The sequence below is a fragment of the Podarcis cretensis genome, assembly GCF_951804945.1.
Source record: "Podarcis cretensis genome assembly, chromosome: 3".
In the NCBI taxonomy this organism is placed as follows: domain Eukaryota; kingdom Metazoa; phylum Chordata; class Lepidosauria; order Squamata; family Lacertidae; genus Podarcis; species Podarcis cretensis.
Window position 1 is genome coordinate 117,944,293 of NC_137172.1, and position 27,436 is coordinate 117,971,728.

The 27,436-nt window shown below is 44.5% G+C and overlaps 1 protein-coding gene across 3 annotated transcripts; it reads right to left on the minus strand.

The window, feature by feature from the left end:
- Positions 1-349: 349 nt before the first annotated feature.
- APLF (aprataxin and PNKP like factor) lies at positions 350-27,436 on the minus strand. 3 transcript variants are annotated; one of them, XM_079969930.1, is made up of 11 exons: positions 27,320-27,436; positions 20,971-21,042; positions 20,612-20,778; positions 19,461-19,632; positions 15,103-15,205; positions 13,509-13,588; positions 11,441-11,841; positions 9,984-10,109; positions 7,069-7,115; positions 4,716-4,757; positions 350-1,383 (listed from the first exon to the last, which is right to left on the minus strand). In XM_079969930.1, the coding sequence occupies exons 3-11, from the start codon at positions 20,722-20,724 to the stop codon at positions 1,169-1,171; spliced, it is 1,299 nt and encodes a 432-aa protein (XP_079826056.1). In that variant the 5' UTR covers positions 20,725-20,778; positions 20,971-21,042; positions 27,320-27,436; the 3' UTR covers positions 350-1,168. The 3 variants fall into 3 exon arrangements, with proteins under 3 accessions (XP_079826056.1, XP_079826054.1, XP_079826055.1); XM_079969928.1 differs by lacking the exon at positions 27,320-27,436 and adding an exon at positions 26,751-26,928; XM_079969929.1 differs by lacking the exon at positions 27,320-27,436 and adding an exon at positions 26,751-26,930 and having other exon boundaries at positions 1,240-1,383; positions 4,690-4,757.

The window sequence follows — 27,436 nt, forward strand, 5'->3', positions numbered from 1 at the left end:
TTGCCCTTAACAGCTGTGCAAAACACTCTTCTGGAATCTAAAAAATGTACTGCTGCAGTGAGGGGTGAAAAGTTGCTGCCACTCGGCTGTTTACCTGGGGGAATTGCTATTTGCCCAGGGCTAGTGGCAATATTGATTTATTTACTTTTCAAAAAGACTTTCATGTTCAATATCTACACAGCATATTTAAATGTAAATCAGTGTTTTTACAGACAAACCTGTACCTCAGGTTCCATTGCAAAGCCAAGTCACCTGGGATTTATGTTTCAGAGTAAAGAAGCAGAGTGTCGTAGTATTGTACAACCACTTTTAGAAGAACAAAAATACTGGAAGGAGATTAGGGACATAATTGCTTTCATCATAAATTTATAAATATTATTCTGAAATACAGAGAGAAAACAAATGCAGTTTGTAGTATTAGCTGGAATATGAAAGACAGCGATTGTTTACAACCTGGTTACCAGTTTGGCAGCTAATGAACCAAATTCCAACTTGGTTTAACTGTCCATCTAAAACTGTCATGATCTACCATATATGATGATTACGTATATGCAACATAATGTTCCCTTTATTTAACATGAAGATGAACTTTAGTAATGTAAATAAAAACTTCCTAGTTTAAGCCTCAACGCCGTATGTGGCACAGTACATCAGGCATCAAAATCAGTAGTGTTAAGTGTTACAACTCAAGATACATGACTTTCTCTCAGACATTACCAGCTGTGAAGAAACAGCATTTAAGATTTACATAAATTAAGTATACATGAGTGCAAAATTTAAGAGATGATTTCGAGGTAAAGGCTCATCTAAACCACTATTCTTAGAGGGGAAATTACCACTCAACTGGCACTATTAAGACAGATTTAAATGCTTTCATCCCCTTCACACTAATCGGGTTGGAGTAACCTCTCTCAACCTGATCAATATATTTTTCTTCATTAAACAATCTATTTGGTCTCAATATCTTGAGATATAAATTGGTATCAATAAATTATTATGACTGTCTTCCAAATTGCCTCTTGTCTTCTTAAATGCAAGGGACAGAATCAAGAGAACATTTATGCCAACTTGATTTAAGGGTTAAAGTGAACCATTTAAACCAAATTGAATTCAGGACGTTTCATGTATTTCAACTGAATTGTGCACTACATTTGCAAAGCATGTACAACTACTTATTGCTTTTAACAATCTTCTGTGCTTCTTTCAGAAGTGTGGCAACATCTTCATTATCCTTGTCTTCAAAATCTGGCTCCCAGTCAGAGTCTTCATCAGTAGGGTCACACTCTTCTTCCTCTTCGTCATCATCATCTATAAAGCTGTCATTCAAGTTGTATTCATTGGGCTCACCGTCATTATCACTATCATCATCCAAAACACTTCTTCCTGTAGAGTAAAAAAGTCAACACCCTTAAAAGAAGATTAAAAACTAGAATGATAGTGGTGTAATACCACAATATTATTTAATATTTGAAATGTATCAACTAAATCATATCACTTAACATTTGATCTTCCCAGTACAAGTTACTTTACAGTTAAATCTGCTTTACGAGTGTATATAGATGCTACATTTTCGTCAATATGAGCAACAATATGAAAATTTGTCCAAAATTTGTAAATCAAGGTCATTATGAGCCAAGCCTACAATTCCACTCAAATCTGGGCCCAACTGGTGCTGGGCCTGTCGCAGGTCCAGCAATTCTGCTGCTGACAAACACTCTCTACTGCCCTTTGCTAAAATTTATCCTGATGGCATGGTGGTAGGGATTACAGCAGCATCTTTAAATCCTGGATGCTTGCATGGTGTGGACATCCATTAATGTCAGAGAGCCTAGGAACTGGGAGTTTCCCAGTGATAGCAGAACCTTCTATGCAGTGAGTGGCAAAAACTCCTAGCTACATGAACACATGGGCTGGAGCAGGTAGATGCCTCTGTTTTTTTCTAACACTAACCTCCTTCACTAGAGTGAATTTTAGGAAAGGTAAGGGGACCTTCTGCTAACTCACTATTACCCATTATAGACTGAAAAAGAAAGAAGCGTAGCTGAAAAGTTGTAAGGAAGATATTCAGGAAAGGGGCCTTACAAGAACTATTTCCCATGCTAAACTGGTGGTCCTTTTCAATGCAAGGTACACACGGCTAACCGATTTTCACATGTCTTGCACTACAATTTCATATACTTGAACTGTCAATGTTAACAAACAAATGTCCAGGAATCAGCACATTTCTCACAGATAACCTGATACAGCTGTCAAGTGTCCTTTAGAGATCAAATTCTCTTTGTTACTTTAGGAACATAAACTGTATTATGTATTACTTGGTTTGCCATTAAAAGATCATGTTTGGCATATTAAAAGTATGGCTTATTCAGACTAGAAGTACAAACTGAACTGACTTTTTAAACTGTTATTGTGACAAATGGAGCTGCAAGCTTCTACAAGCTGATAAATCGTAAGGAATCTGGTATCTCATTTTAGCAGTTTATGAGCAGGCAAACCAATAAAAACAGGAGAAATAATCAATATTATAGTACAAAAGAAGGAAAAGTATTATATCCTGTGGATACTATCTTCCCCAGTGCTCCAGTATTAAGCAGACATAAAGCAATCATTTCCAATAAAAAGAACTGAGAAAATGCAACAGGAGAGATCAAGACTCTATGAATACTACTTTAAATTTAAGTAGCCTTATTTTCTCAGCTATTGATTTCTGCTTCTTTGTGGTTTTCATATTTATCATGGATTTCTAAAAATGGAAGGTTTGCCTGGATTGAAACTTGCTTCTATATCCTTTTACATGTCATAGTTCAAAAGTTTCCAGGCTGGAGGAGGAGGCTTTAGAAAAAATAGTGGAAATCTTTTTGTGTGCATGTGGTTTTCCCCTCTTGGGCCTTCACATTTCTAAGTAAAGATGTACAGTGGTACCTCGGGTTACATACGCTTCAGGTTACAGACTCTGCTAACCCAGAAATAGTACCTCGGGTTAAGAACTTGGCTTCAGGATGAGAACAGAAATTGTGCTCCAGCGGTGCGGCGACAGCAGGAGGCCCCATTAGCTAAAGTAGTGCTTCAGGTTAAGAACAGTTTCAGGTTAAGAACGGACCTCCGGAACGAATCAAGTACTTAACCCGAGGTACCACTGTACTCAGGTTTTAACCTGAATGGCCATCAGTCTCTATTCTGCCTTGCAAAGCAGAAGCCTTCTAACTGTTGAAAGTCAATAGATTTTGCCAGGTTTTCTGTAGGCCTGCAAAAATATTTGAAATACCCTAATCATATTATTTTGACCAAGCTGCGGGAGGCAGTGGAAGACAGGACACTTACCTTTTAAAAAAATTGCTTAATTTATGAAGTGCTTCACATGAAATATTCCAAAGTTATTCAAAATAATAAATAAAAACCATATACAAGTTAAATTCCCAGGTAAATACAGATAAAGACTATGATTAAAAAAATCTACTTAAAAGACTTGTTGGAAAAGGGTGGTCTTCAAGAGGCACAGAAAAGAAAGTGATATATAATGGGGGGAGTTCAAATGGGTAGGTGCTGCTACATCACATGAACCAACTTCCTGATGAGATTGTAACTACTGGAGGCCCTCTCCTGCAGAGCACAGCGATCAGTTGGGTATGTAAGAGGTGACACCTCCCCTTCCCAGTGAGATGATTCACAGGGAAATATGAACTTTGGTTCGTTGTGTATTGCAGAGTGTAATAAAGGTTAATGGAATGGAACTCTATGTGGCTGCAAGATGAAGAACACACAGATGCCATTCATCTATTCTAACCTTCAACAAGTTTTAAGTCTTGGGAGAAGTCACAGGAACCAACAGGCAGGTTTGCCAGATCCGCCCCATTTTGTCTCCATGCTCCCACTGTGCCTCTCCTTCTCCATCTTGGCAATAACTGCCTAGGAGGCAAGGGCTAGCAAGCAAGGACATCGTGTGATTGAAGGACCAGTCATTACCTTATGCAGACTTCATTATTTTAATGGGAGTGTGTGTGGAGGGGGATAAACTCTCCTTCTAAAATTAATTGAGCTACTGGGCCACCCATATCTACACTAAGAATTCTAAATGGCTATCAAGAAAGGAGTGCCCAAATCAGAAACCATTCGGATTTGTAAGCAAATTTGCTATTGTATGCATTTTAACTTTTCTAGATGAGAAAATTTCAGGGAGCACGGGGGCATGTGGAGGTGGGGAAGCTCCTTTGTGGAAGTGGAAGTCCTTATGCAGGGCTTCTGATGGGACTCATTAGCTGAATCCCACCCCATGTCTTTGTATGTGAATTCAGTAGGGACCCACTGTTCCTTTACAAAGCTTTTTTAAGTCAAGCTTGTTGTATTAATCATATAGAATATTTGAATATTAGGATTAGCACTGTGGAGACCCAGCAATATACAAATGAATGATAAGAAGAGCTCCACTCTTCTTTAAATGCAGGAGAGGTCCTAGCTAGGGCAGTTCTGGGTTTCAGCAGTGGCTGACTCCATGGAGACCACCAGCAAACACCCTCAAGTTCCATGATTGAAGAAAGGTGGGCTTTAAAAGCAAATCCATAATTTGTTCCTGTATATTTTCTTATTAATATTGTTCAAAGTAAATCTTATTTCAAAGAGAAACCAAACCTCTGCAAGTTGTCTGCTTACAGAAAGTACATGAGAAGTTACTCAGAGCTATTTATCTTGTACCATTTGGAAATACACAGTACCCTAACCTTTTTTAATAGCCTTCGGTCTTGTCTGCCTCCTCTCAGGTTCTAAAGAAACAAAAAAAATACCATTACCAAGGCAACAATAGAAATGAACCGTTCCATATTTTAATAGTATCTGAGAGCCAAACTACACAGGAAGTTCTTGGAAGTGGGTAATTTTCAATGAGACCACAGTGCATGGGGAGATGCTTAGTCACCAGTGTGGTGTAGTAGTTAAGAGCGGCAGTCTCGTAATCTGGTGAACCGGGTTCGTGTCTCCGCTCCTCCACATGCAGCTGCTGGGTGACCTTGGGCTAGTCGCACTTCTCTGAAGTCTCTCAGCCCCACTCACCTCACAGAGTGTTTGTTGTGGGGGAGGAAGGGAAAGGAGAATGTTAGCCGCTTTGAGACTCCTTAGGGTAGTGATAAAGCGGGATATCAAATCCAAACTCTTCTTCTTCTTCTCTTCTCAGCTGCAATCCCAATGAACACGCCCCCAGTTGCTATTAGCCTCTGTAAAAAAAATCAAACAAACCCTAAACCCGTCCTTTGACACCAATAGGGGCTTTCTTCCTTAGCTAATGGCAGTGTGTGTATGTGATTTTCATCCAAGGCCCCATCTGCAAAACACATTTAAAGCAGTATCATACCAGTTTAAATAGTCATGGCTTTCCCCCAAGGCTTTTGAGAGGTACAGGGGGTGGCAAAGGGGAAGAAGAGGCAAGAAAGTCCTGAGCAGGGAATTTGCATCTTCTGCACATTTAATACACAATATTTAAACCATATGTGGTTAAACGTGGGCTGAAGAGAGGAAGGATGGGAGGTGGGAGGAAGCTGGAAAACCTAAGCAGATCCAGTGTGAAAAGCACCAGGTCTGCTTGGGGCTTCCAGCTTCATCCCACCTCTGATCTCCACCCCACCCTCACTAGCTGCCATATAAAAGATGGTCTGGCTGGCCACGAGGCGGCTCCAAATGTAATTTTGGCTATATGAGATTTTTGGGTGCACATATACCGTATTTTTCGCCCTATAGGACACACTTTTCCCCCTCCAAAAATGAAGGGGAAATGTGTGTGCGTCCTATGGGGCGAATGCAGGCTTCAGGAAGCTATCTGCAAGCCTGCGGAGCCCAGGGGAACTCCCGCGGGCTCCGAAGGCTTGCGGATAGCTGCCTGCAGCCTGAAGTCCAGGGAGCGCGGCACTGTGCACCCCGGGCTTAGGGCAGCTATCCGTAAGCCTGCAGAGCCCGGCAGGAGTTCCCGCCGGGCGCCGCAGGCTTGCGGATAGCTGTCCGAAGCCCGGGGTGTGAAGCAGGCTACAGCGCCGTGCTCCCCGGGCTTCGGATAGCAGCAAGCTCCGGGAGCGATGGCGAGGTTGAGTGCAACCTTGCCATCGCTCTCGGACCCGTTCCGGGGTCGGGGGAAGCTCGGGCTTCCCCCGCCCCCAGCCCCGCAAGCTCCGGGAGCAATGGCGAAGTTGAGCGCAACCTCGCCTTCGCTCCCGGACCCCCAGCACCGAGGCTAAAAACGTAGCCAAGACAGCTAGCGGGATCCAGCCCGCTCACTGTCATGGCTTCTTTGCTCTTTGGGGCTTGGGGGGGGGGAAATAAATTTTTTTTCTTTATCCCCCCCCCCCAAAATATAAGTGCGTCCTATGGGCCGGTGCGCCCTATAGGGCGAAAAATATGGTAACCCTTTGAACCAAGTCCCCATGTATGATGCCTGTACTGTGAGCATGGACACTGCTCCATTCACAGAACTGAATTATTACTTATGCAAGGTGCTTGCAATAGCCCTATGGGATTTTTTCTTTTTTTATTTGAACAATAGGCATGTACCACATTTGCCATGCCGTTGGCTGTCTTTGAAAGCAGACTTTCAAAAGCAGTTTGCCTAAAAGCCTGGGGGAAGAAGGTCCAAGACTGCTATCTGAGCACATTTACTGAGGAGCAAGTAACCTCCTCTGATGGACTTATTTCAAAGTAAATGTGCATAGGATCACACTGTAAGACTTCAACCCTACGTACACATAAGGGGGTACATCCCACCAAACACAGTAGGACTTACTTCTGAGTGAACATGCAAAGGACTGCGCTGCAAACCCATTTAGACTCTGAGAAATAGTTACGTTACTGCATATAGGTATGGACAGGTTCTTGTATCTCAGCTGCAATACATCTGCATTATATTTGTCCCATTTGAGCATTTGATTTTGTTGGCTAGTTTAATTTTTAGCTTGAAAATCTTAACAACGAAAAGCATCCCTTTTTATGAGCATGCTGAGCACCAGCTAGGCCCACTGTTCGGTCCTCCTCACTCAGTTGTATTAACAGATATAGATTCTACATTTCCTATATAATGAAACCAAAGCACTTTACCTGGTGCTACAGTGTGTTTGTATTCCAGCTTGTGCTGTGGATTTTTCCTGCAAAGAAAAGGCAGGGTGGGGGCAAAGAGATGAAACCTGATCTTCCCATTGTAGAGTCTTCGTAACTTTAATAATATTTTCTAACCACTGAAACCTACAACCACAATGCTCCAGGGGGTTGTGTTTAAGAGGGAGGAGGAATCAGTCATTTTGTGTACTGTAACTTCAGAGTGTTTAACTGATCCTTTCAGGGAGAGAAAGAAAAAAGGCAGGCAAAATAAATGCTTTTCATCTTTGTTAAAAAGGGAGGACAAGTACAATGTTGCTTAATCAAACTGGAGGTTTGTTTTTTCACTTCCAGATGAATAAGATTTCAATCTGAGCCCTTAGTTTAAGTTTTTATTGTTGGACAATCTAAATGTATTGAAGAATGATGTACATATCTATCAAAAATGGAAAGATTAAGAGGGTAAACAGTACAAAGTATTGAGTATTTAGAAAACAGGAAAATTAAATTACTTTTAAGAGGCCTTGAATGTAAACCAATCAACTATGTGGTTTTACTGTATGTGTTTTTTTAATATCAATGTATTGTGTAATTTGCACATGCAAAACAAAATTATATCTACTGGTTGCAGAAGGCAATTCAGACTACTATTTTTTTTCTTCCCCAAGCCTCCTTCTCCTCTGCAGCCCTGAAAATCTTCTCCAGAGGCTTAGGAAGGGCTCCTGAACTGTGTGGGATTTGTTGTACAGGGCTGTAGTGTGCTTGAGTGTGGAGGGGGTGGGGGAAATCTCCTGAAATGGGGCAGAGGAACCTTGTGCAAGTGGTAGTGGGAAGGGAAGAGAAAGATAGGTTGCAGGTCATGCAACCACCAGATACAACCCATAATCTCCCCCCCACCCTAATCTCCCCTCGCCCTAGAGTTGCTTTTTTAGAGTTACATGTGGTTCTTCGAAAGTGGTGTACCAAGTCTCATTTTCTGGGTACATCTTTCTGGTGCTGCCAAGTCAAACTTTTCTGAGAACCTACACTCATCTTCTGTTGGGTCTAGTCAACTCAGGAAATGGTGCCCCAGTTGTGGAAAGTGATTACTGTACTTCTATTCAGTGCTATTTTTTTAGAAAACTAGGTGCCAGAACTCACAATGAACTCCTTCCTTGTTCTCTTATAATGGCAATGGCACCCACCTGTCAGGTGCCAGAACTGAGTTCCAGCAAGTTCAGGTTGAAAAAAAGCCCTGCTTCTATCACTTTGTATAAGGCACTTTGTAAAAGAGATGTGGGTGGCACTGTGGTCTAAACCACGGAGGCTCTTGGGCTTGCCAATCAGTAGGTCAGCGGTTCAAATCTGTGTGATGGGGTGATCTCCTGTTGCTCTGTCCCTGCTCCAACCTAGCACATCAAAAGCACACCAGTGCAAGTAGATAAATAGGTACTACTGTGTACTGGGACGCAGGTGGCGCTGTGGGTTAAAGCCTCAGTGCCTAGGACTTGCCGATCGAAAGGTCGGCGGTTTGAATCCCTGCAGCGGGGTGTGCTCCCGCTGCTCGGTCCCAGCGCCTGCCAACCTAGCAGTTCGAAAGTAGATAAATAGGTACTACTGTGTACTGGGACGCAGGTGGCGCTGTGGGTTAAAGCCTCAGTGCCTAGGACTTGCCGATCGAAAGGTCGGCGGTTCGAATCCCTGCAGCGGGGTGCGCTCCCGCTGCTCGGTCCCAGCGCCTGCCAACCTAGCAGTTCGAAAGCTCCTCCGGGTGCAAGTAGATAAATAGGGACCGCTTACCAGCGGGAAGGTAAACGGCGTTTCCGTGTGCGGCTCTGGCTCTGGCTCTGGCCAGAGCAGCGATGTCACGCTGGCCACGTGACCCGGAAGTGTCTCCGGACAGCGCTGGCCCCTGGCCTCTTAAGTGAGATGGGCGCACAACCCCAGAGTCTGTCAAGACTGGCCCGTACGGGCAGGGGTACCTTTACCTTTACCTTTACTGTGGCGTGAAGGTAAATGGCATTTCCATGTGCTCTGGCACTCATCACAGTGTTCCATTATGCCAAAAACGGTTTAGTCATGCTGGCCACATGACCCAGAAAACTGTCAGTGGAAAAACACCGGCTCCCTCGCCTTGGCTGGACTTAACCATCCAGGGGTCCTTTACCTATAAGGCACTGGACTTCAATTTGCTACCCCTGTATTTTTTGTAGTTGTGCAGGGGAGAGAAATTCAACAAGCTTCTCACCCATACAAAACCAGCTGTGCCTGCTAAATTTTTCTTTTCTATACAGCTGATACAGCCCTTTCATTCTCTGAATTTGATTGAGCTGGGAGAATGGGGAGCAATGGACACACATGATAACATTTTTAAAGTGGCTCCCATGTTATAAATTGGAGCTGACAATGGGACATTCTGCTCTGAAGAGTCCTCCAACAGTTACCCAAAACCCAGAAAGGAAATCTGGAGTATTTCATTGGAGAGGACATTCCACAGTTTCAGTGCCATTATCAAAAAGACCTCTATTGTATTCACCCATCTGATCTCAAGTGAAACAGAGCAAATACCCTGTTTGAAGCAAGCCAAAACTGTCCAGTGTAGACACAACACTTAACCATGGTTTGTCGCTCAAACTTGGTCAAGAAACAGTCTCCAACATTGCAAAACCATCCAGAACTGTTATCTATGGTTTGCCATGGTTTCACAGCCCTTAACAACAGTTTAGACAAAGCTGTAATTTAAAATTTTATCTGCAAAGGTAATATATTCACCAGGTGTTTTTAAGCTTATCATTATAAGGCAAATTTGACACATCAAATGTCAGGATAGGTTTGAAATATTTAATTATCACAATTTAAAATAAAATTCCAGAGATATAAGTACATGCCCTCTCTTAAAATATTAAAAGTAATAATTTGTAGTAGGCAAAATTTCTAACCTGTAGCAAGCAGTTCCATAAGGGCACTCAGGTCTGTTATCATTGTCAGCTTGAGTTACAGATTCCGTATCATGATAATCACTATCTCCGGGGTGACTGAACTGCTGAAAATGTATAGGATTTTTCCTGGGAAATTAAAAAGACACCATAAGCTATACTGAAAATATGTAGTTCATATAAACAGAGCTAGAAAAATGCCATGCCATGCAACAAACTAAATCAAGCATGTATCTTCTAAATGCAGCCCCCTGGTTATGGTGATCTACAGGACAGAACACTAATATCCTGTTCTTTCTTCCCCTGAAAAGTATAGCTATTTCAGTAATTCTTCAGCATGCCATTCCTTCTTGCTTCCGATCCACTTTTATCACAGGAGTGCATCCAGATTGGATTTCCTTTCATTATTACTTATAGAATGTTGAGGAATAACAGATAATACATCCATTGTTACAAATACCTCAGATATGTCTCTGTCTACTCAAAGAGGACTTTCCCCAGCATTATCCAACTGTATATAAAATGTTCAGAGCACTTGCAGTCCCTGGTGCATGTTACATGATAGCCATTACGAGTTAAGCAAACAGTACATCCTGGCAGATGGTTGATAAGCTCTGTTCCAATATTCATTTTACTTGCAATGCAAGAACATTTTCCAGATTTGCGGATCTGCCCACTAAACTCAATAGACCCTATCTAAGTGCAGAAGTTTAGCACAATGTTTGTTAAACTTTATCTTCCACACCAAAACTTCAGTACAATTTTTTAAAGGCTATTCATAGTACAAGCTACAATGCTATTATTGCCTTGTAGAATTCTGTTTCTATTTCCTGGAGGAAATTGTTTTTTATTTACCTAAACTGCATATTGCTTAACAGAGCATCACACTCTTTATCTATCTATCTCAATAAAATCCCCTAGATTCACTTCTCATCTGCCACTCATCTGCTCACTCTAGCTTAATTAAGGCAGGCTTTTAACCTAAGAGCTGGCAGTATAAGATCTCCATTGCCCACAGACTACATTACTATATAAAAGGTAAAGGGACCCCTGATCATTAGGTCCAGTCGTGACCAACTCTGGGGTTGTGGCGCTCATCTCGCTTTATTGGCCGAGGCAGCTGGCGTTTGTCCGCAGACAGCTTCCGGGTCATGTGGCCAGCATGACTAAGCCGCTTCTGACGAACCAGAGCAGCACACGGAAACGCTGTTTACCTTCCCGCCGGAGCGGTACCTATTTATCTACTTGCACTTTGATGTGCTTTCGAACTGCTAGGTTGGCAGGAGCAGGGACCGAGCAACGAGAGCTCACCCCGTCGTGGGGATTCGAACCGCCGACCTTCTGATCGGCAAGTCCTAGGCTCTGTGGTTTAACCCAAAGTGCCACCCGCGTCCCACATTACTATATAGCAGGAGGTTATCTGAATCAGTTCACTTAGAAGATTTACAATTTGATTTTACCTGTAGCAGCTTCTCCCATAGAGGCAAGCTGTCCTCTGGTGTCCGGTTTTGTTAGTGTTTTGTGGTACATCCTGACTTCCAGTTACATTAGAATTGCCAGTCTCGGTAGACGGATTGAGAGGAAGCTCTTGACTCTCACCCTGGTGAACTGGAGTTTGTGACATGTCCTGATGAAATTGCTCAGGATTACATTTAACATTCTCCAAACTGTTTTCATTTTTATGAGTTGTATCTGTTTCAGCAGGCTGGCAAGCGAGTCCATCTGTGTTGAGCTGTAACTCTTCATTATGAAGTTGACGATTACATTGCCCTGTAGGACTTACAGCTCTTTGGGGTAACTTTTTGCTTTCATTCTTTTCCATTTTTCTCACAATAGGTTCAGCAGATAGATGTTTTATATCCTGTGGAAATAAGTGTGAAATTATTCATGAAACAGATTTCAGTCCACAACACTGCAGAAGAATAGTGCCTAGTGAAGTTGGATTAATCCATCAACGTACATGGCATTTTATAGAGCAAAAGCATAACAAGTCCCTGCCCCCACTGAGCTATTAATATAAATAAACTATTAGGAAAACAACAGAAGGTAGGAAGAAGAGTCAAGGGGAGCCTATAGTTATATGTATTTAACCTTGGTCACAATTATGGCTGCAATCCTATGCACGCTAACTTGAAATGAAGCCACAGACCTGAAAGAAGGGATTTGATGAAGGGTTTGAATGGAGATGTGGAGAGCAGGGGGCACTACCTCCATATTTAGAGAAAGCAACATTTACAGCATTAAGAATCTGAATTGGGAAAGATGAAGTTGGCTTGAAACATTACTGAAAGAGACCATGCATGCCTCTGTGCTTGATAGAGTAGAAGGGCAAACACAGTTCCAAAGCTATCCTGAGCAACTTAGCTTTTCACCTGTGTCTTCAAAGACAGCCTCCATTGTATGCTTTAACACACCTGACTGAAAAATGTCCAATTAGTATTGCAGGAAGAGTTTCAAGAATAATTTCCACTACTGTGCCAAGAAAATACTGGGATTTGAAGTTACCAACATTAAACATATGTGTATCTTCAAAGCAGATGTTGAAGGATTGGACATGAGCATCTCTCTTGTGACTAGCTTTCGTTAGTGTGAACTGAAAACATCCAATTCTTCTAATAGAATCTCTCTTGGCTAATACACAGAAGTACAAAAGCTAATGTGGCTTTGCCAGCCAATTTTAGTTCTGCAGTTCCCAAATCCCACACAAAATTTTGTGATAGTTCTATCCACTAACTCAAGCTATAACTTCGGTTGCCCTCTGGTTGAAATTCTAAGCAAATTTATTTGGAAATAAGACCAATTAAAATCTATGTGATATACGTACTTCCAAGGAAGTGTAATTAAAATCAAGCTGTTTGGCTCTACTCCAACTTCAAGAATCAAAGCCACAAAAAATATTTGCCACCTACATTTGTCCGTGTATCATGAAGTCATTTGAACTGGAAGGAATTCTCTCTTTCCTGGCAACTGGCTTTCCAGGAGGCTACTCTATACCCATAACTCAGTGCACTTGCACTTGAACTGCACACCCAATGATAACCATTTGGAACTGGCTGTTCGAATTTGTCTGACTCTTGCAACAGAACGGAAAACAGTGCGTTAACTGCAAAGGGACACGGAGAAAGATAGTCTTCAGTGTAACAGAATTCATGTCGTTCTTTTGTTAAGCTTTCATGACAGAGCTTCCAAATATGGAACAAATTTAGTACTCTAACGAGATGGTTGGACAGTGTTCTCGAAGCTACGAACATGAGTTTGACCAAGGTGCGGGAGGCAGTGGAAGACAGGAGTGCCTGGTGTGCTCTGGTCCATGGGGTCACGAAGAGTCGGACACGACTAAATGACTAAACAACAACAACAACAAAACAACACCAGATAAGGCACAGTGCACATATTATGGGAGAGGGGAGCCTCTCTTCTATTGACTGCTAGTCCTGATACACAAAAAGGGTTTGCATAGGGTATAGAAACACAATACAAACAGTAGTTATAAATATCTGCAACTAAGAGCAGGTCTGTTTACAACACCTGTGTAGCAAGGGCAGCATCTTCGTTTTCAGTCCTTTTTCGCTTTTTCCCTGGACTTTGTTTTATTTCTCCACTATTTCCTATGAAAAATTGCAAATGACATTAGTTATCAGAAATGGTGAAGAAACTCTGAAGAACTGCACATGTTGTAATATTTTACAATGCAATAATACAATACAATTAAAAAAAAAAAGACAACAATGCATCACAGTTCTGCTATTTAAAATCAATTATATTAGAATCACAGATTGTAGAGCTAGAAGGAACCACGAGGGTCATCTAGCTCAACCCTCTGAAATGCAGAAATCCTTTGCCCAACATGGGGCTTGGACCCATGACCCTGAGATCAAGAGTCTCATGCTCTACCAACTGAGCTATCCAAGTTTGTATAATGCTGATTTGTAAGGATCTTCACAAAACTGAGTACCATCCTCAACATGAGCAACACAAAATTAGACAGTATAATTTAAGTAGCCTGTAGCAATTGGTGAACACCTCACTCCAATCTCTGTGATGCGGGACAGAAGAAAATGGACTCTTCAACTCCAGTCAGTGGATTGAGACTTGGTCCAGATATGCACTCACCTGCCAAGAGTACTGTAAAAATGCTTATACTTCTGAAGAGTTGGGTTCTTTGCAATTGTTTTCAGCTTCCAACCAGCAACTCCAGGAACCTCCTTCACTAAACAGAGTCATGTGGGCCGGATTCCTGCACTGCAAGTGGTTGGACTAGATGACCCTTGGGGTCCCTTCCAACTCTACAATTCTGTAACTGGATTATTCTATATCATCTATATGCTAGGTCTTCTACAAAATTTTTAGTCCTATTCTTACTGATCATAGAACTGAGTGACAGAATTGTAAAGGTGGAAGGGACCCGGAGGGTCATTCCCTACAATGCAGGAATCTTTACCCAGACTGCATGTATACCCATTAGGCCACCTAATGATCCTTCAATATTTTATTCATAAAACAATTAAAATAATTAAGACAGCTGAGGTCACAATAACTAAACCCATTTTGCTATTCTGCATTTCCGGTCAAATACTTTGCCTGTATAACATATTCATATTTTTATGCTTAAATTCTATGTTCCATTGTGTGTGTCCCATACACACACAAAATGAAGAATGGATATGGACCATAACAATACTTTTAGGTGCTATTATATTAAAGAATTGGTTTCTTTGTACTTTTTATCAGAAAAACTTCATTATGTATATAAGGATGGCTAGAATATTTTCAGTAAGCATATCTCCTCAAATGTATTTTCCTTCAGGTGAAGCAACCTAGCTGACAATGGGTCTGCTATCTTCAACTGGGGATACAACCAATCAGTTTGGTCAGGAGCATCCAATTCTCCCTTTATCAAGGCTTTCAGAATCAATAATGTGGAGGGGGGCACCATAAAGTCTTGCAGGGTTTCATGGTCGAGAGACTAAGAAGTGGAAACAACACAGTATTATCAAACTGATAACATGTGCAGACTTTGTATAGTTGTGTTAACCACATTTTTAAGAAGACAGAATGCAATGAAGACAAGAGTAAAGTCTCCCTGAATAACTGTTGCATAATAAGTGAATTGCACACTCACCTCTTCCTGAACCTGAGGCTGATGAACTTTGGACTATTATGTCTGCTTGCAGCATCCATGCTGGAAGCACTCTTTTCCTTTGAGGAAAAATGCTAGCAGAAAACTGAAAAATATGACATTAATTTGTGAAATAAATGAGTGGAATTCAGTGCTAGTCCTACACAAGAGTCCTACTCAGGACACTGACATTAACTGACAGATTATGTTAGGTCCATTAATTTCAATAGGACTTGGATACACATAATATATATTGGATTCAATTACCATCATTAGGATTTCCATAACTGGATTTGTGCAACTATGTCAGTAACTTGTGCTATTCCTTGTTAAGCAATGTTTCATCTACTCAAGGCTGAAAGGCAAGAGGCTACAGTGCTAAGAGACAGGCTCTTCCCTCCCACCAAGGTACTGGTGACATCCATTCTTACTTCATTCTCCCCAGCTAAACACTGGAAAGCAGGAAGAGACCACCCACAATATCTTGAAAGTGGAAAGACCTGTTATTTGATGCATGTATTCTGCCACACATACTGCCACAGAGCCCACATCGCAAGACAGAAACCTTGTTAAAATGAAAATTGGTGATTCACCAAACACATGTCACTGTTTAGCGTAGCAGGCACTGGCATAATATCTAAAGAAGGAACTAAGGAAATGTATCCTAGATCATTTTGGGTACATTTTGTATTACATTTCCTTCACAAGGAAAATAGTTCCATGTTGACCAGATGCAACATTAAGTCTCCTTTGTGGAGTGGTACAGCTGGTTTTAGTCAGTCTGCCTCATGCAACTTGGAAAACAAGTCTAACACATAAGACAGGGCTGCTAGATTTAATTTGAGAAAGGAACAAGCAATATTATTCAGAAACAGAACCTTTGAAATGGTCTATTCCATGCCATCATGCTCAATATGTATCCATACCAGTCATCCCATAAAGTTCCATCAACTTGTCCATAACAAAAACACAATCTATTCACGTCTGCTATAATAATAATAATAATAATAATAATAATAATAATAATAATAATTTATTTGTACCCGCCCATCTGGCTGGGTCTCCCCAGCCACTCTGGGCGGCTTCCATAAAAACCAAAAATACACTAAAATATCACAGATTAAAAACTTCCCTAAACAGGGCTGCCTTAAGATGTCTTCTGAATGTCAGGTAGTTATTTATCGCTTTGACATCTGATGGGAGGGCGTTCCACAGGGCAGGCGCCACGACCGAGAAGGCCCTCTGCCTGGTTCCCTGTAGCTTTGCTTCTCGCAATGAAGGAACCGCCAGGAGGCCCTCGGCGCTGGACCTCTGCGTCCGGGCAGAACGATGGGGGTGGAGACGCTCCTTCAGGTATACTGGGCCGAGGCCGTTTAGGGCTTTAAAGGTCAACACCAGCACTTTGAATTGTGCTCGGAAACGTACTGGGAGCCAATGTAGGTTTTTCAAGACCGGTGTTATGTGGTCTCGGCGGCCTCCCCCAGTCACCAGTCTAGCTGCCGCATTCTGGATTAGTTGTAGTTTCCGAGTCACCTTCAAAGGTAGCCCCACGTAGAGCGCATTGCAGTAGTCCAAGCGGGAGATAACTAGAGCATGCACCACTCTGGCGAGACAGTCTGCAGGCAGGTAGGGTCTCAGCCTGCGTACCAGGTGGAGTTGGTAGACAGCTGCCCTGGATACAGAATTGACCTGCGCCTCCATGGACAGCTGTGAGTCCAAAATGACTCCCAGGCTGCGCACCTGGTCCTTCAGGGGCACAGTTACCCTATTCAGGACCAGGGAGTCCTCCACACCAGCCCGCCCCCTGTCCCCCAAAAACAGTACTTCTGTCTTGTCAGGATTCAACCTCAATCCATTAGCCGCCATCCATCCTCCAACCGCCTCCAGGCACTCACACAGGACCTTCACCGCCTTCACTGGTTCTGATTTGAAAGAGAGGTAGAGCTGGGTATCATCTGCATATTGATGGACACCCAGCCCAAACCCCCTGATGATCTCTCCCAGCGGCTTCATATAGATGTTAAAAAGCATGGGGGAGAGGACGGATCCTTGAGGCACTCCACAAGTGAGGGCCCAGGGATCTGAACACTCATCCCCCATCACCACTTTCTGAACACGGCCCAGGAGGAAGGAGCGAAACCACTGTATAACAGTGCCCCCAGCTCCCAGCCCCTCTAGACGGTCCAGAAGGATGTTATGGTCGATTGTATCAAAGGCCGCTGAGAGATCCAGCAGAACTAGGAAACAACTCTCACCTTTGTCCCTAGCTCGCCGGAGATCATCAACCAGCGCGACCAAGGCAGTTTCAGTCCCATGATGAGGCCTGAATCCCGATTGGAAGGGATCCAAATGGTCCGCATCCTCCAGGCGTGCCTGGAGTTGTTCAGCAACCACGCGCTCAATCACCTTGCCCAAGAAAGGAAGATTTGAGACTGGGCGATAGTTGGCCATACTGGCCGGGTCTAAAGATGGTTTTTTAAGAAGCGGTTTAATGACCGCCTCTTTCAGCGGATCTGGGAATGTTCCCTCACAGAGGGAAGCATTCACCACCCCGCAGAGCCCATCGCCCAGCCCTTCCCGGCTTGCTTTTATTAGCCAGGATGGGCAAGGATCCAGGAGACAGGTGGTTGGTTTCACGCGTCCAAGCAGCCTGTCCACATCCTCGGGGCTAACGGATTGAAATCGATTCCATGCAACTTGACCAGACAGAGCTCTAGCACTCTCCCGCCGCGGCACTGCTCCCACGGTAGTGTCTAGTTCCTTCCGAATATGAGTGATTTTATCTGCAAAAAACTTTGCAAAATCGTTGCAGGAGATCTTGGGGTCTTTACAAGGCCCCGGTGGTAAAGGTGGTTCCGTTAAATTACGAACCACCTGAAAGAGTCTCCTGCTACTATTTTCTGCAGATGCAATAGAGGCGGTGAAGAAAGTCTTCTTCGCCGTCGCTATCGCCACTTGGTAGGCTCGACGTTGAGCTCTAACCTGTGTCCGGTCAGATTCGGAGTGAGTTTTTTGCCACCGACGCTCTAGCCGTCTCAGCGATTGTTTCATCGTCCTCAGCTCCGAAGAAAACCACGGAGCTGTCCGGGCTCCATGCAATCGGAGAGGGCGCTTCGGAGCCAGACAGTCGATAGCCCTGGTTAACTCCGCATTCCAGCGGGCCACCAGGGAATCAGCTGAAAGGCCATCAACATGGGATAAAGCATCCCCTACCACTCTCTGGAAACCATTTGGATCCATTAAGTGGCGGGGGCGGACCATCCGAATTGGTCCCACCTCCCTGCAGAGGGGAAGGGTCGCGGAGAAGTCCAGTTGCACCAGGAAGTGATCTGACCATGGCACTGCTTTTGTTTCACTTTTACTTAGTGTCAGATCACCCACGTCACTAGAGGTGAACACCAGGTCTAAGGCATGTCCATGACTATGAGTTGGGCCAAACTTATTCAGGGACAGCCCCATGGAGGCCATGCTTTCCACGAAGTCCCGAGCAGCCCCTTGTAAGGTCATGTCGGCATGGATGTTAAAATCTCCTAGGACAACCAAACTAGGTGTCTCCAGGAGAAAATCCGCCACGACCTGAAGCAGCTCAGACCGGGAATCCTTGGTGCAGCGGGGAGGTCGGTACACCAAAAGGAATCCTGTACTGCCCCTATTGCCCAACTTCCAGAACATGCACTCAGAAAACTGGATCTTCCCAGTAGGACGCCTGGTGCAAGCTAGTGACTTCCTAAAAATCACTGCAACCCCCCCTCCCCGCCCACATGACCTGGGTTGCTGTGCGTAAGAGAAACCTGGTGGGCAAGCAGCGGCAAGGACAGGCCCATCTGCTTCCTCCAACCAGGTCTCTGTCACACATGCCAGGTCAAATCCTCCATCCACAATCAGGTCGTGGATGGCAGTGGTTTTATTCATCATTGACCTGGCATTACACAGCAACACCTTCAGGTCATGTAGGTTTCCCCTGTTGATTCCAGTATCCATCTGGTCAAGGCCAGGCCCGGAGGCAGGGATAGTCTTCAAACAACGACTAAACCTGCCTCCTCGGTAATGACATGGTCTGGTCTTAGCGTAACTCCGCCTCCTGCCCATGATCACCGAGATCGGATGTCCCAGTGCTTCTCCCCCTGTGGAACTTGTCCCAGCCATCGTGTTGGCTGGGGCCCCACTCCCAGGCAGCCCTGATCCCGCCCCTTAAAAACAAAACACAAACTATACAGAACCAATAAAACAACAACAACAAAAAGAAACAGAACAATTATACTAAAATTAATCCCCAACTAAATATCCATCCCACCCACCCCAACAATGGAAAAAAGGAAAAAAAAAATTTAAATTTATGCACCCTAATGGTTATAAGTTACCTTCTTTGGGATTTCAGCTGCTTCTTCTAATTGTGAATTTACTTCCAAAAGTTGGCTCTTGTTGGAGGATGTTGTTTGCTGGGATGAAGGCTGTCTGCGAGGCATCTTGGTTTGCTGAAGTGATGAGGTAGCTTGATTTGGTATGTCTTCTACACAGAGGTTCCCATTTTTCCTATTGCGTGACACAAAGGCTCTTCGTAAAATAATCATGGTGTATCACTAATCAGTTATGTCACATCTTGCCTGTAGAGCTGGCAGACTCTTACCCTTTCTCTGACACCCTCCCTTGTGGAGTGTTTTCTCAGCCTCTCCTTGAGAGTCCTTCAGGCAGCTACTGCTGCTGCCCTGGTCTCTGAGTCCCCCCCCCCCTGCACCCCAAAGAGATGCCTCCTCGCACTGCCCCATAGGGGCCTGGGACTTATCTGTCCATTCCCAACAGCAAGGGCTGGTAGACTGGCTGGCTTGCTTACTTACTCCGAGGCCACCTCAGCTCCTGGCAATCAGCACCCCCTGACCAGCCCCAGAGGCACCATCCGCCTGCTGAGCTTGTAGCCAGGGCTGCTGCAACAAACAGCTGTACAAGCCTCAGGAAGCAGAGATGCAAGAAGACATCAGAGGAGGGAGGAAAGCAAAGAGGGACAGAGGCCAGTGTTGCCCATGGCACCCCTGACATCATTCAAGGCACCCCAGGATGCCATGGCACACGGGTTGAAAGCCACTGAACTACACTGTTCTGTAAGCAGAAAGAAGAGTCAGCAATGCTACTTCTTTCCATTTATCATTAACACTTGATAAAAAAAAGCAATTTTCTCTCTCTTGGATACTACAGGAAAAAAATTCTACTGTCACTGCGATGTTGCACGTTTGCACTTAATTTTCTGGCATAGCAACTCTTATTATGTTTTCTCTTCTCGGGAAAATATTCTTTTTTCTATCTTCTAACATCATAGGAGGATTAGACATTTAAGATAATATATACTAGTATGACTGTACCATAATCTTCAAACAACATTGTGCACATTAATAGCCTTTTACACCATCTTAATTTTTCCATGAAATAAATGGCACAGCTTAGTAGTGCTAAACAACCAACAAGATAAATAATATATTTTGCTAATGGCTATTACCTTGACTCAAACAGATAGCATTACCTTAGCAGACTTTCCCCTTCTGAAGAAATGAAGAGAACCCTGAAGATATATTTGTCTACTAGCAGGGAAAATCCGTCACCTGGACTCAGCTGATGCCATCTATCAGTATCCATTGGCAATAGTTGGTCATTTTCAGTTGACTGATAAAAACAGGGGTTTACATGGACCTGCCAATTAAGAAGAGACTCTTACTACAGATGATATAGCCTAATTACAGAGTCAGGCCTAATTACCTTATTTTGGAACAGACTACCATTTTTATCCCAATCTCTGTTTGGAGCATTAAAGACATGTAAAATCAGAACCTCCAAGACTGATTTTTATTATTTTTATTGTACTGAGGAATAGGAAACAGTTACCGGTTTGATGCTAAGCTGGTCACCAACTACCTTCAGAATAGCGTGTTTCCTGGATACTCTTTTATCTGTAATCTGTAAAGACACAAAACCGACAGATGTCAACAGTGGGGGCATAAAACCCACTAATAAAGATATCTAAAAATAATAAAGCTACTATATAGTTTTTACTGTGATAACAAAATTTGTTAGCTTCACTTTTTAGTATAAAAATATTGTTCACTTTGTTGACAAGTTAAATGCTAAAACTTTCATCAAAGCCAAGAAAAGAAAAATAGAAATCTGAGTTTTATCAAAATAAGAAGCTACCTTCTATTTATACCTGTGAGTTTCAACTGAATGCAGACAGAGGAAGGAGAGGTGCTTGTTTTTTGTTTTTTTATTTTAAAAAAACCCTTCTAAAACCTTCCTCTATTTAGATAACTCATTCTAGGGAAAATTGGTAATTCCAGACAATGGTGTTTAGAATACTTTGTATAGTTGCAACATTAAAGTTACTTATTAAGCTCTTATAGAGATACTTGGAGCGTCAATATAAAGTAGGATATTTGTTGGTTATAGGAATATATTAAGGGTGGGGTGTTTTTTTTTTAACTATAAAGGACATCTACAAGGAAAAGTTCACTCTCCAAATTCATGCCTTATGAATAAATTCTATCTGGCCTACAAAGGGAAGAGTAGCAGAAATTAATAAACTAGAACTACAACTAGTGTAGGGTAGTAATTAAAAGCACCAATATAAAACCAAGTGTAACACAAGAAACTAATACAACACAAGAAACTAATACAACTAAGAGGAAAAGTAATTAAAGCAATTATAATTGAATTTAGAGAAGTCACTTCCCAAGAACATCCTCTGAGTACTTCCAAATGGGTTAACTAACATACTCTATGGGCTTCAAAAAGTATAGTGAGGGGGATATATTCACAGTATCAGTGGATTGTGACCTCTAGTGTGTAATACAGTTAGTGCACTTGACCAGAAAGATAACACAACTCAGGAGAAAGTGGGGGGAATGGGGAAAAGGCCCCTCTCCCCTCACAGTGCTTTCTTCACCCTGTGTTCTCCACCAGCTGCTAAGAATATTCCCAGCAACAGACAGCAGCAACTGGAACTACTTCCGGACTTGTGGGCAGAGAATTGTGTGTAATTATGAGGGTTTACACAACCCACCTCGAGCTTTGAGAACACTGGTCATTTTAGCTAGCCCCTTTGTTCAGATGGCACATTCAGCCATATGAAGTAGCTCTATGTACATAGAACTCCATTTTGGACCAATGTGGATCCTCCTTCACGTGGAGGTGGCCTATGGGGCCAGCACAGATATCATAATCTGGGTAGGGCTGCTAACTAGAAAACTAGGATACTAACTGGGATCCCACAACCCCACCATATACACTTCTAATGTGTGAGGGACTCGTGCAAACTTCCCTAACACATCAGATGAAGAAACAGCAACAGTTTGCTCAGCTTCAGCCAATGCAAGGAACTGCTGGGCAACAGGAAGACTATCCTCATGTTCCATGGCCTTGTAAACAGCAAGACTACTTTCAGCAGTGATTTGTACAGTGGTACCTTGGGTTAAGGGGACGCAGGTGGCGAGGGGACGCAGGTGGCGCTGTGGGTTAAAGCCTCAGCGCCTAGGGCTTGCCGATCGAAAGGTCGGCGGTTCGAATCCCTGCGGCGGGGTGCGCTCCCGCTGCTCGGTCCCAGCGCCTGCCAACCTAGCAGTTCGAAAGCACCTCCGGGTGCAAGTAGATAAATAGGGACCGCTTACCAGCGGGAAGGTAAACGGCGTTTCCGTGTGCGGCTCTGGCTCTGGCTCTGGCCAGAGCAGCAATGTCACGCTGGCCACGTGACCCGGAAGTGTCTCCGGACAGCACTGGCCCCTGGCCTCTTAAGTGAGATGGGCGCACAACCCCAGAGTCTGTCAAGACTGGCCCGTACGGGCAGGGGTACCTTTACCTTTACCTTTTACCTTGGGTTAAGAACTTAATTTGTTCCGGAGGTCTGTTCTTAACCTGAAACTGTTCTTAACTGGAGTTACTTTAGCTAATGGGGCCTCCTGCTGCTGCTGGCGCGCTATTTCTGTTCTCATCCTGAAGCAAAGTTCTTAACCCGAGGTACTATTTCTGGGTTAGCGGAATCTGTAACCTGAAGCGTCTGTAACCTGAAGCGTCTGTAACCCAAGGTACCACTGTACACCCTTAAGAGTGCAATTCACACACACCAATAACACAAGGTGGAAAAGAGAGCCTCTCAGTATGCCTTTAGCTAATTTTGCTTTGTGTCCTTGCATGTGTATAAACCTGGTTTTCCAACCAGAAGACTGTCTCTTTGCACACCAGATTATGCAGTGCAAAAATGCATTGGGAGCTACAAGACTAAATATACTGGATAGAATTCCTAGGATTGTACTGTACAATTGTAGGATAGAATTCCTAGGATTGTACTGTCCTGGTGCAACTGGACTTCTCCGCGACACTTCCCCTCTGCAGGGAGGTGGGACCAATTCGGATGGTCCGCCCCCGCCACTTAATGGATCCAAATGGTTTCCAGGGAGTGGTAGGGGATGCTTTATCCCATGTTGATGGCCTTTCAGCCGATTCCCTGGTGGCCCGCTGGAATGTGGAGTTAACCAGGGCTATTGACTGTCTGGCTCCGAAGCACCCTCTCTGATTGCATGGAGCCCGGACAGCCCCGAGGTTTTCTTCGGAACTGAGGGCGATGAAACAATCGCTGAGACGGCTAGAGCACCGGTGGCAGAAAACTCACTCCGAATCTGACCGGACACAGGTTAGAGCTCAACGTCGAGCCTACCAAGTGGCGATAGCGACGGCGAAGAAGACTTTCTTCACCGCCTCTATTGCATCTGCAGAAAATAGTAGCAGGAAACTCTTTCAGGTGGTTCGCAATTTATCGGAACCACCTTTACCACTGGGGCCTTGTAAAGACCCCAAGATCTCCTGCAACAATTTTGCAAAGTTTTTTGCAGATAAAATCACTCATATTCGGAAGGAGCTAGACACCACCGTGGGAGCAGGGCTGGGGCGGGAGAGTGCTAGAGCTGTCTGGTCAAGTTGCATGGAATCAATTTCAATCTGTTACCCCCAAGGATGTGGACAGGCTGCTTGGACGCGTGAAACCAACCACCTGTCTCCTTGATCCTTGCCCATCCTGGCTAATAAAAGCAAGCCGGGAAGGGCTGGGCGATGGGCTCTGCGGGGTGGTGAATGCTTCCCTCTGTGAGGGAACATTCCCAGATCCGCTGAAAGAGGCAGTCATTAAACCGCTGGACCGTCTAGAGGGGCTGGGAGCACTATTACAGTGTTTCCCAACCTTGGGCCTCCAGCTGTTTTTGAACTACAACTCCCATCATCCCTGACTAGCAAGACCAGTGGCAAGGGATGATGGGAATTGTAGTCCAAAAACAGCTGGAGGCCCAAGGTTGGGAAACACTGCACTATTATACAGTGGTTTCGCTCCTTCCTCCTGGGCCGTGTTCAGAAAGTGGTGGTGGGGGATGAGTGTTCAGACCCCTGGGCCCTCACTTGTGGGGTGCCTCAGGGTTCCGTCCTCTCCCCCATGCTTTTTAACATCTATATGAAGCTGCTGGGAGAGATCATCAGGGGGTTTGGACTGGGTGTCCATCAATATGCAGATGATACCCAGCTCTACCTCTCTTTCAAATCAGAACCAGTGAAGGTGGTGAAGGTCCTGTGTGAGTGCCTGGAGGCGGTTGGAGGATGGATGGCGGCGAATGGATTGAGGTTGAATCCTGACAAGACAGAAGTACTGTTTTTGGGGGACAGGGGGCGGGCTGGTGTGGAGGATTCCCTGGTACTGAATAGGGTAACTGTGCCCCTGAAGGACCAGGCGCGCAGCCTGGGAGTCATTTTGGACTCACAGCTGTCCATGGAGGCGCAGGTCAATTCTGTATCCAGGGCAGCTGTCTACCAACTCCACCTGGTATGCAGGCTGAGACCCTATCTGCCCGCGGACTGTCTCGCCAGAGTGGTGCATGCTCTAGTTATCTCCCGCTTGGACTACTGCAATGCGCTCTACGTGGGGCTACCTTTGAAGGTGACTCGGAAACTACAACTAATCCAGAATGCGGCAGCTAGATTGGTGACTGGGGGAGGCCGCCGAGACCACATAACACCGGTCTTGAAAGACCTACATTGGCTCCCAGTACGTTTCCGAGCACAATTCAAAGTGCTGGTGTTGACCTTTAAAGCCCTAAACGGCCTCGGCCCAGTATAACTGAAGGAGCGTCTCCACACCCATTGTTCTGCCCGGACGCTGAGGTCCAGTGCCTAGGGCCTTCTGGCGGTTCCCTCATTACGAGAAGCAAAGCTACAGGGAACCAGGCAGAGGGCCTTCTCGGTAGTGGTGCCCGCCCTGTGGAACACCCTCCCATCAGATGTCAAAGCGATAAATAACTACCTGACATTCAGAAGACATCTTAAGGCACCCCTGTTCAGGGAAGTTTTTAATCTGTGATATTTTAGTGTATTTTTGGTTTCTATGGAAGCTGCCCAGAGTGGCTGGGGAAACCCAGCCAGATGGGCGGGGTACAAATAATAAATTATTATTATTATTATTATATTACAAAGATTGCATCTAGTTGTGTATTCTGTTATAGCATGTTTGGTCATTAATACAATAATATTAAAACATCCAGTTTAAACCTAGTTGACTCTAGGGAAAAAGCAGCTTCCACTGCAAGTCTCCCAGTCTCTCACCTAAAAGTGGAGATTCCAAGACACATTATTAAGAGAGTAACCCAAGCCCAGATCTATGGAGAGCCACTGCAGTAGGAGAAACACAGAAAGCTGCCTTATACCACTGGTCCCTCTAGCTCAGTTATTGTCTGCACAAACTGGCATCAATAGCTCTCTGGAATTTCAGATAGGGAGCCTCTCCCTCTCCCAGGCCAGTCTGGAGATGCCACTCAGGAGGTTGAATTGAGGACGTTCTGCATGCCATGCAGGCTCCCTGCCACCACCAACTGGAGTAGCTGCTTTTTTTCCTCTGGGAGAGATGCTGCGAAAGAGTTGCAGCCAAAAAGTTGGAAAGCCTTCCCCCCCAGCCAGATTTGGAACATACCGGGCCAGCTGGACCAACGGTCTCATTTTGGGGGGGGGGGGAATCACGAATTTAAGCTGCAAATATTTGTGCAATTGGTCAGTGCGTCTTGCTGTTAACCGGAAGGTCGGTGGTTCGAGCCCACCCTGGGGGCAGGGTTGCAGCATGGCTGAGGACTGGACTAGATGACCCATGTGGTCCCCTCCAACAAAATAATAATAATAATAATAATATATTTATATCCCGCCCATCTGGCTGAGTTTCCCCAGCCACTCTGGGCAGCTCCCAACTGAGTGTTAAAAACAATACAGCATTAAATATTAAAAACTTCCCTAAACAGGGCTGCCTTCAGATGTCTTTTAAAGATAGGATAGCTGCTTATTTCCTTCACATCTGAAGGGAAGGCGTTCCACAGGGTGGGTGCCACCACCGAAAAGGCCCTCTGTCTGGTTCCCTGTAACCTCACTTCTCGCAGTGAGGGAACAGCCAGAAGGTCCTCGGCGCTGGATCTCAGAGTCCGGGCCGAACGATGGGGGTGGAGATGCTCCTTCAGATATCCAGACCAACATTACAGTCCTATGATCTAAGATCTCCGCCAGTACCCGCACCGTCTTCTTCCTCTTACGCCAACTCCACCCCGACCCACCCGCCTACCCCAGACGCCTCTGGAGCGCCGCCGGGGGGGGGCACTTACTCCCAGCAGGGCACCTCTTCCTATCACTGTCTCCCCAGGCGGCAGCACCACGGGGCAACCCCCGTCCGCCGGCGCCAACTCAAACCCTGGCATGAAGGTCCAGCAGGGCCTCCCCGCCGCAGGGCTTCTCCCAGGGAGGGGGACGCAAAACACGGGCGGACCGCCTCGCCACTTCCGCTCCGCTCCCGCCTCTCCCCTGAAACTGAGGTAAAAAGTTCCGGCCTGCGATGATAATAATAATAATAATAATAATAATAATAATAACCGCTCAGTTGACGTAATCACAGAGGCTCTGAGGAGAAGCTGCCGTCGCCGAAGTGCGTTGTGGGGGATGTAGTTTGATAAAGAACTGGGGACTTTCTTCTTTTTCTTCTTCTTCTTCTATTATTCTTATTCTTATTCTTATTCTTATTCTTATTCTTATTAATAATAATAACAATAATAATAATAATAATAATAATAATAATAATAATAATAATAATAGAAGAAGAAGAAGAAGAAGAAGAAGAAAAAGAAAAAGAAGAAGAAAGTCCCCAGTTCTTTATCAAACTACATCCCCCACAACGCACTTCGGCGACGGCAGCTTCTCCTCAGAGCCTCTGTGATTACGTCAACTGAGCGGTTGGGGGAACGAATGGCGTTCGAATGGAGAAACCGTTTGGGCCGTTAACGGACGCAGGTGAGTG

What these genes read in the sequence shown, in the direction of transcription:
- APLF (XM_079969928.1), bottom strand. Translation starts at nt 26,843, where the DNA reads ATGCCAGGGTTTGAGTTGGCGCCGGCGGACGGGGGTTGCCCCGTGGTG. An exon ending in ATGCTGCCCTTGCTACACAG is followed by an intron (nt 11,842 to 13,508) that starts GTGTTGTAAACA and finishes TTATTTCCACAG; the next exon opens with GATATAAAACATCTATCTGC. An exon ending in TATGGGAGAAGCTGCTACAG is followed by an intron (nt 10,110 to 11,440) that starts GTAAAATCAAAT and finishes TTAATTTCCCAG; the next exon opens with GAAAAATCCTATACATTTTC.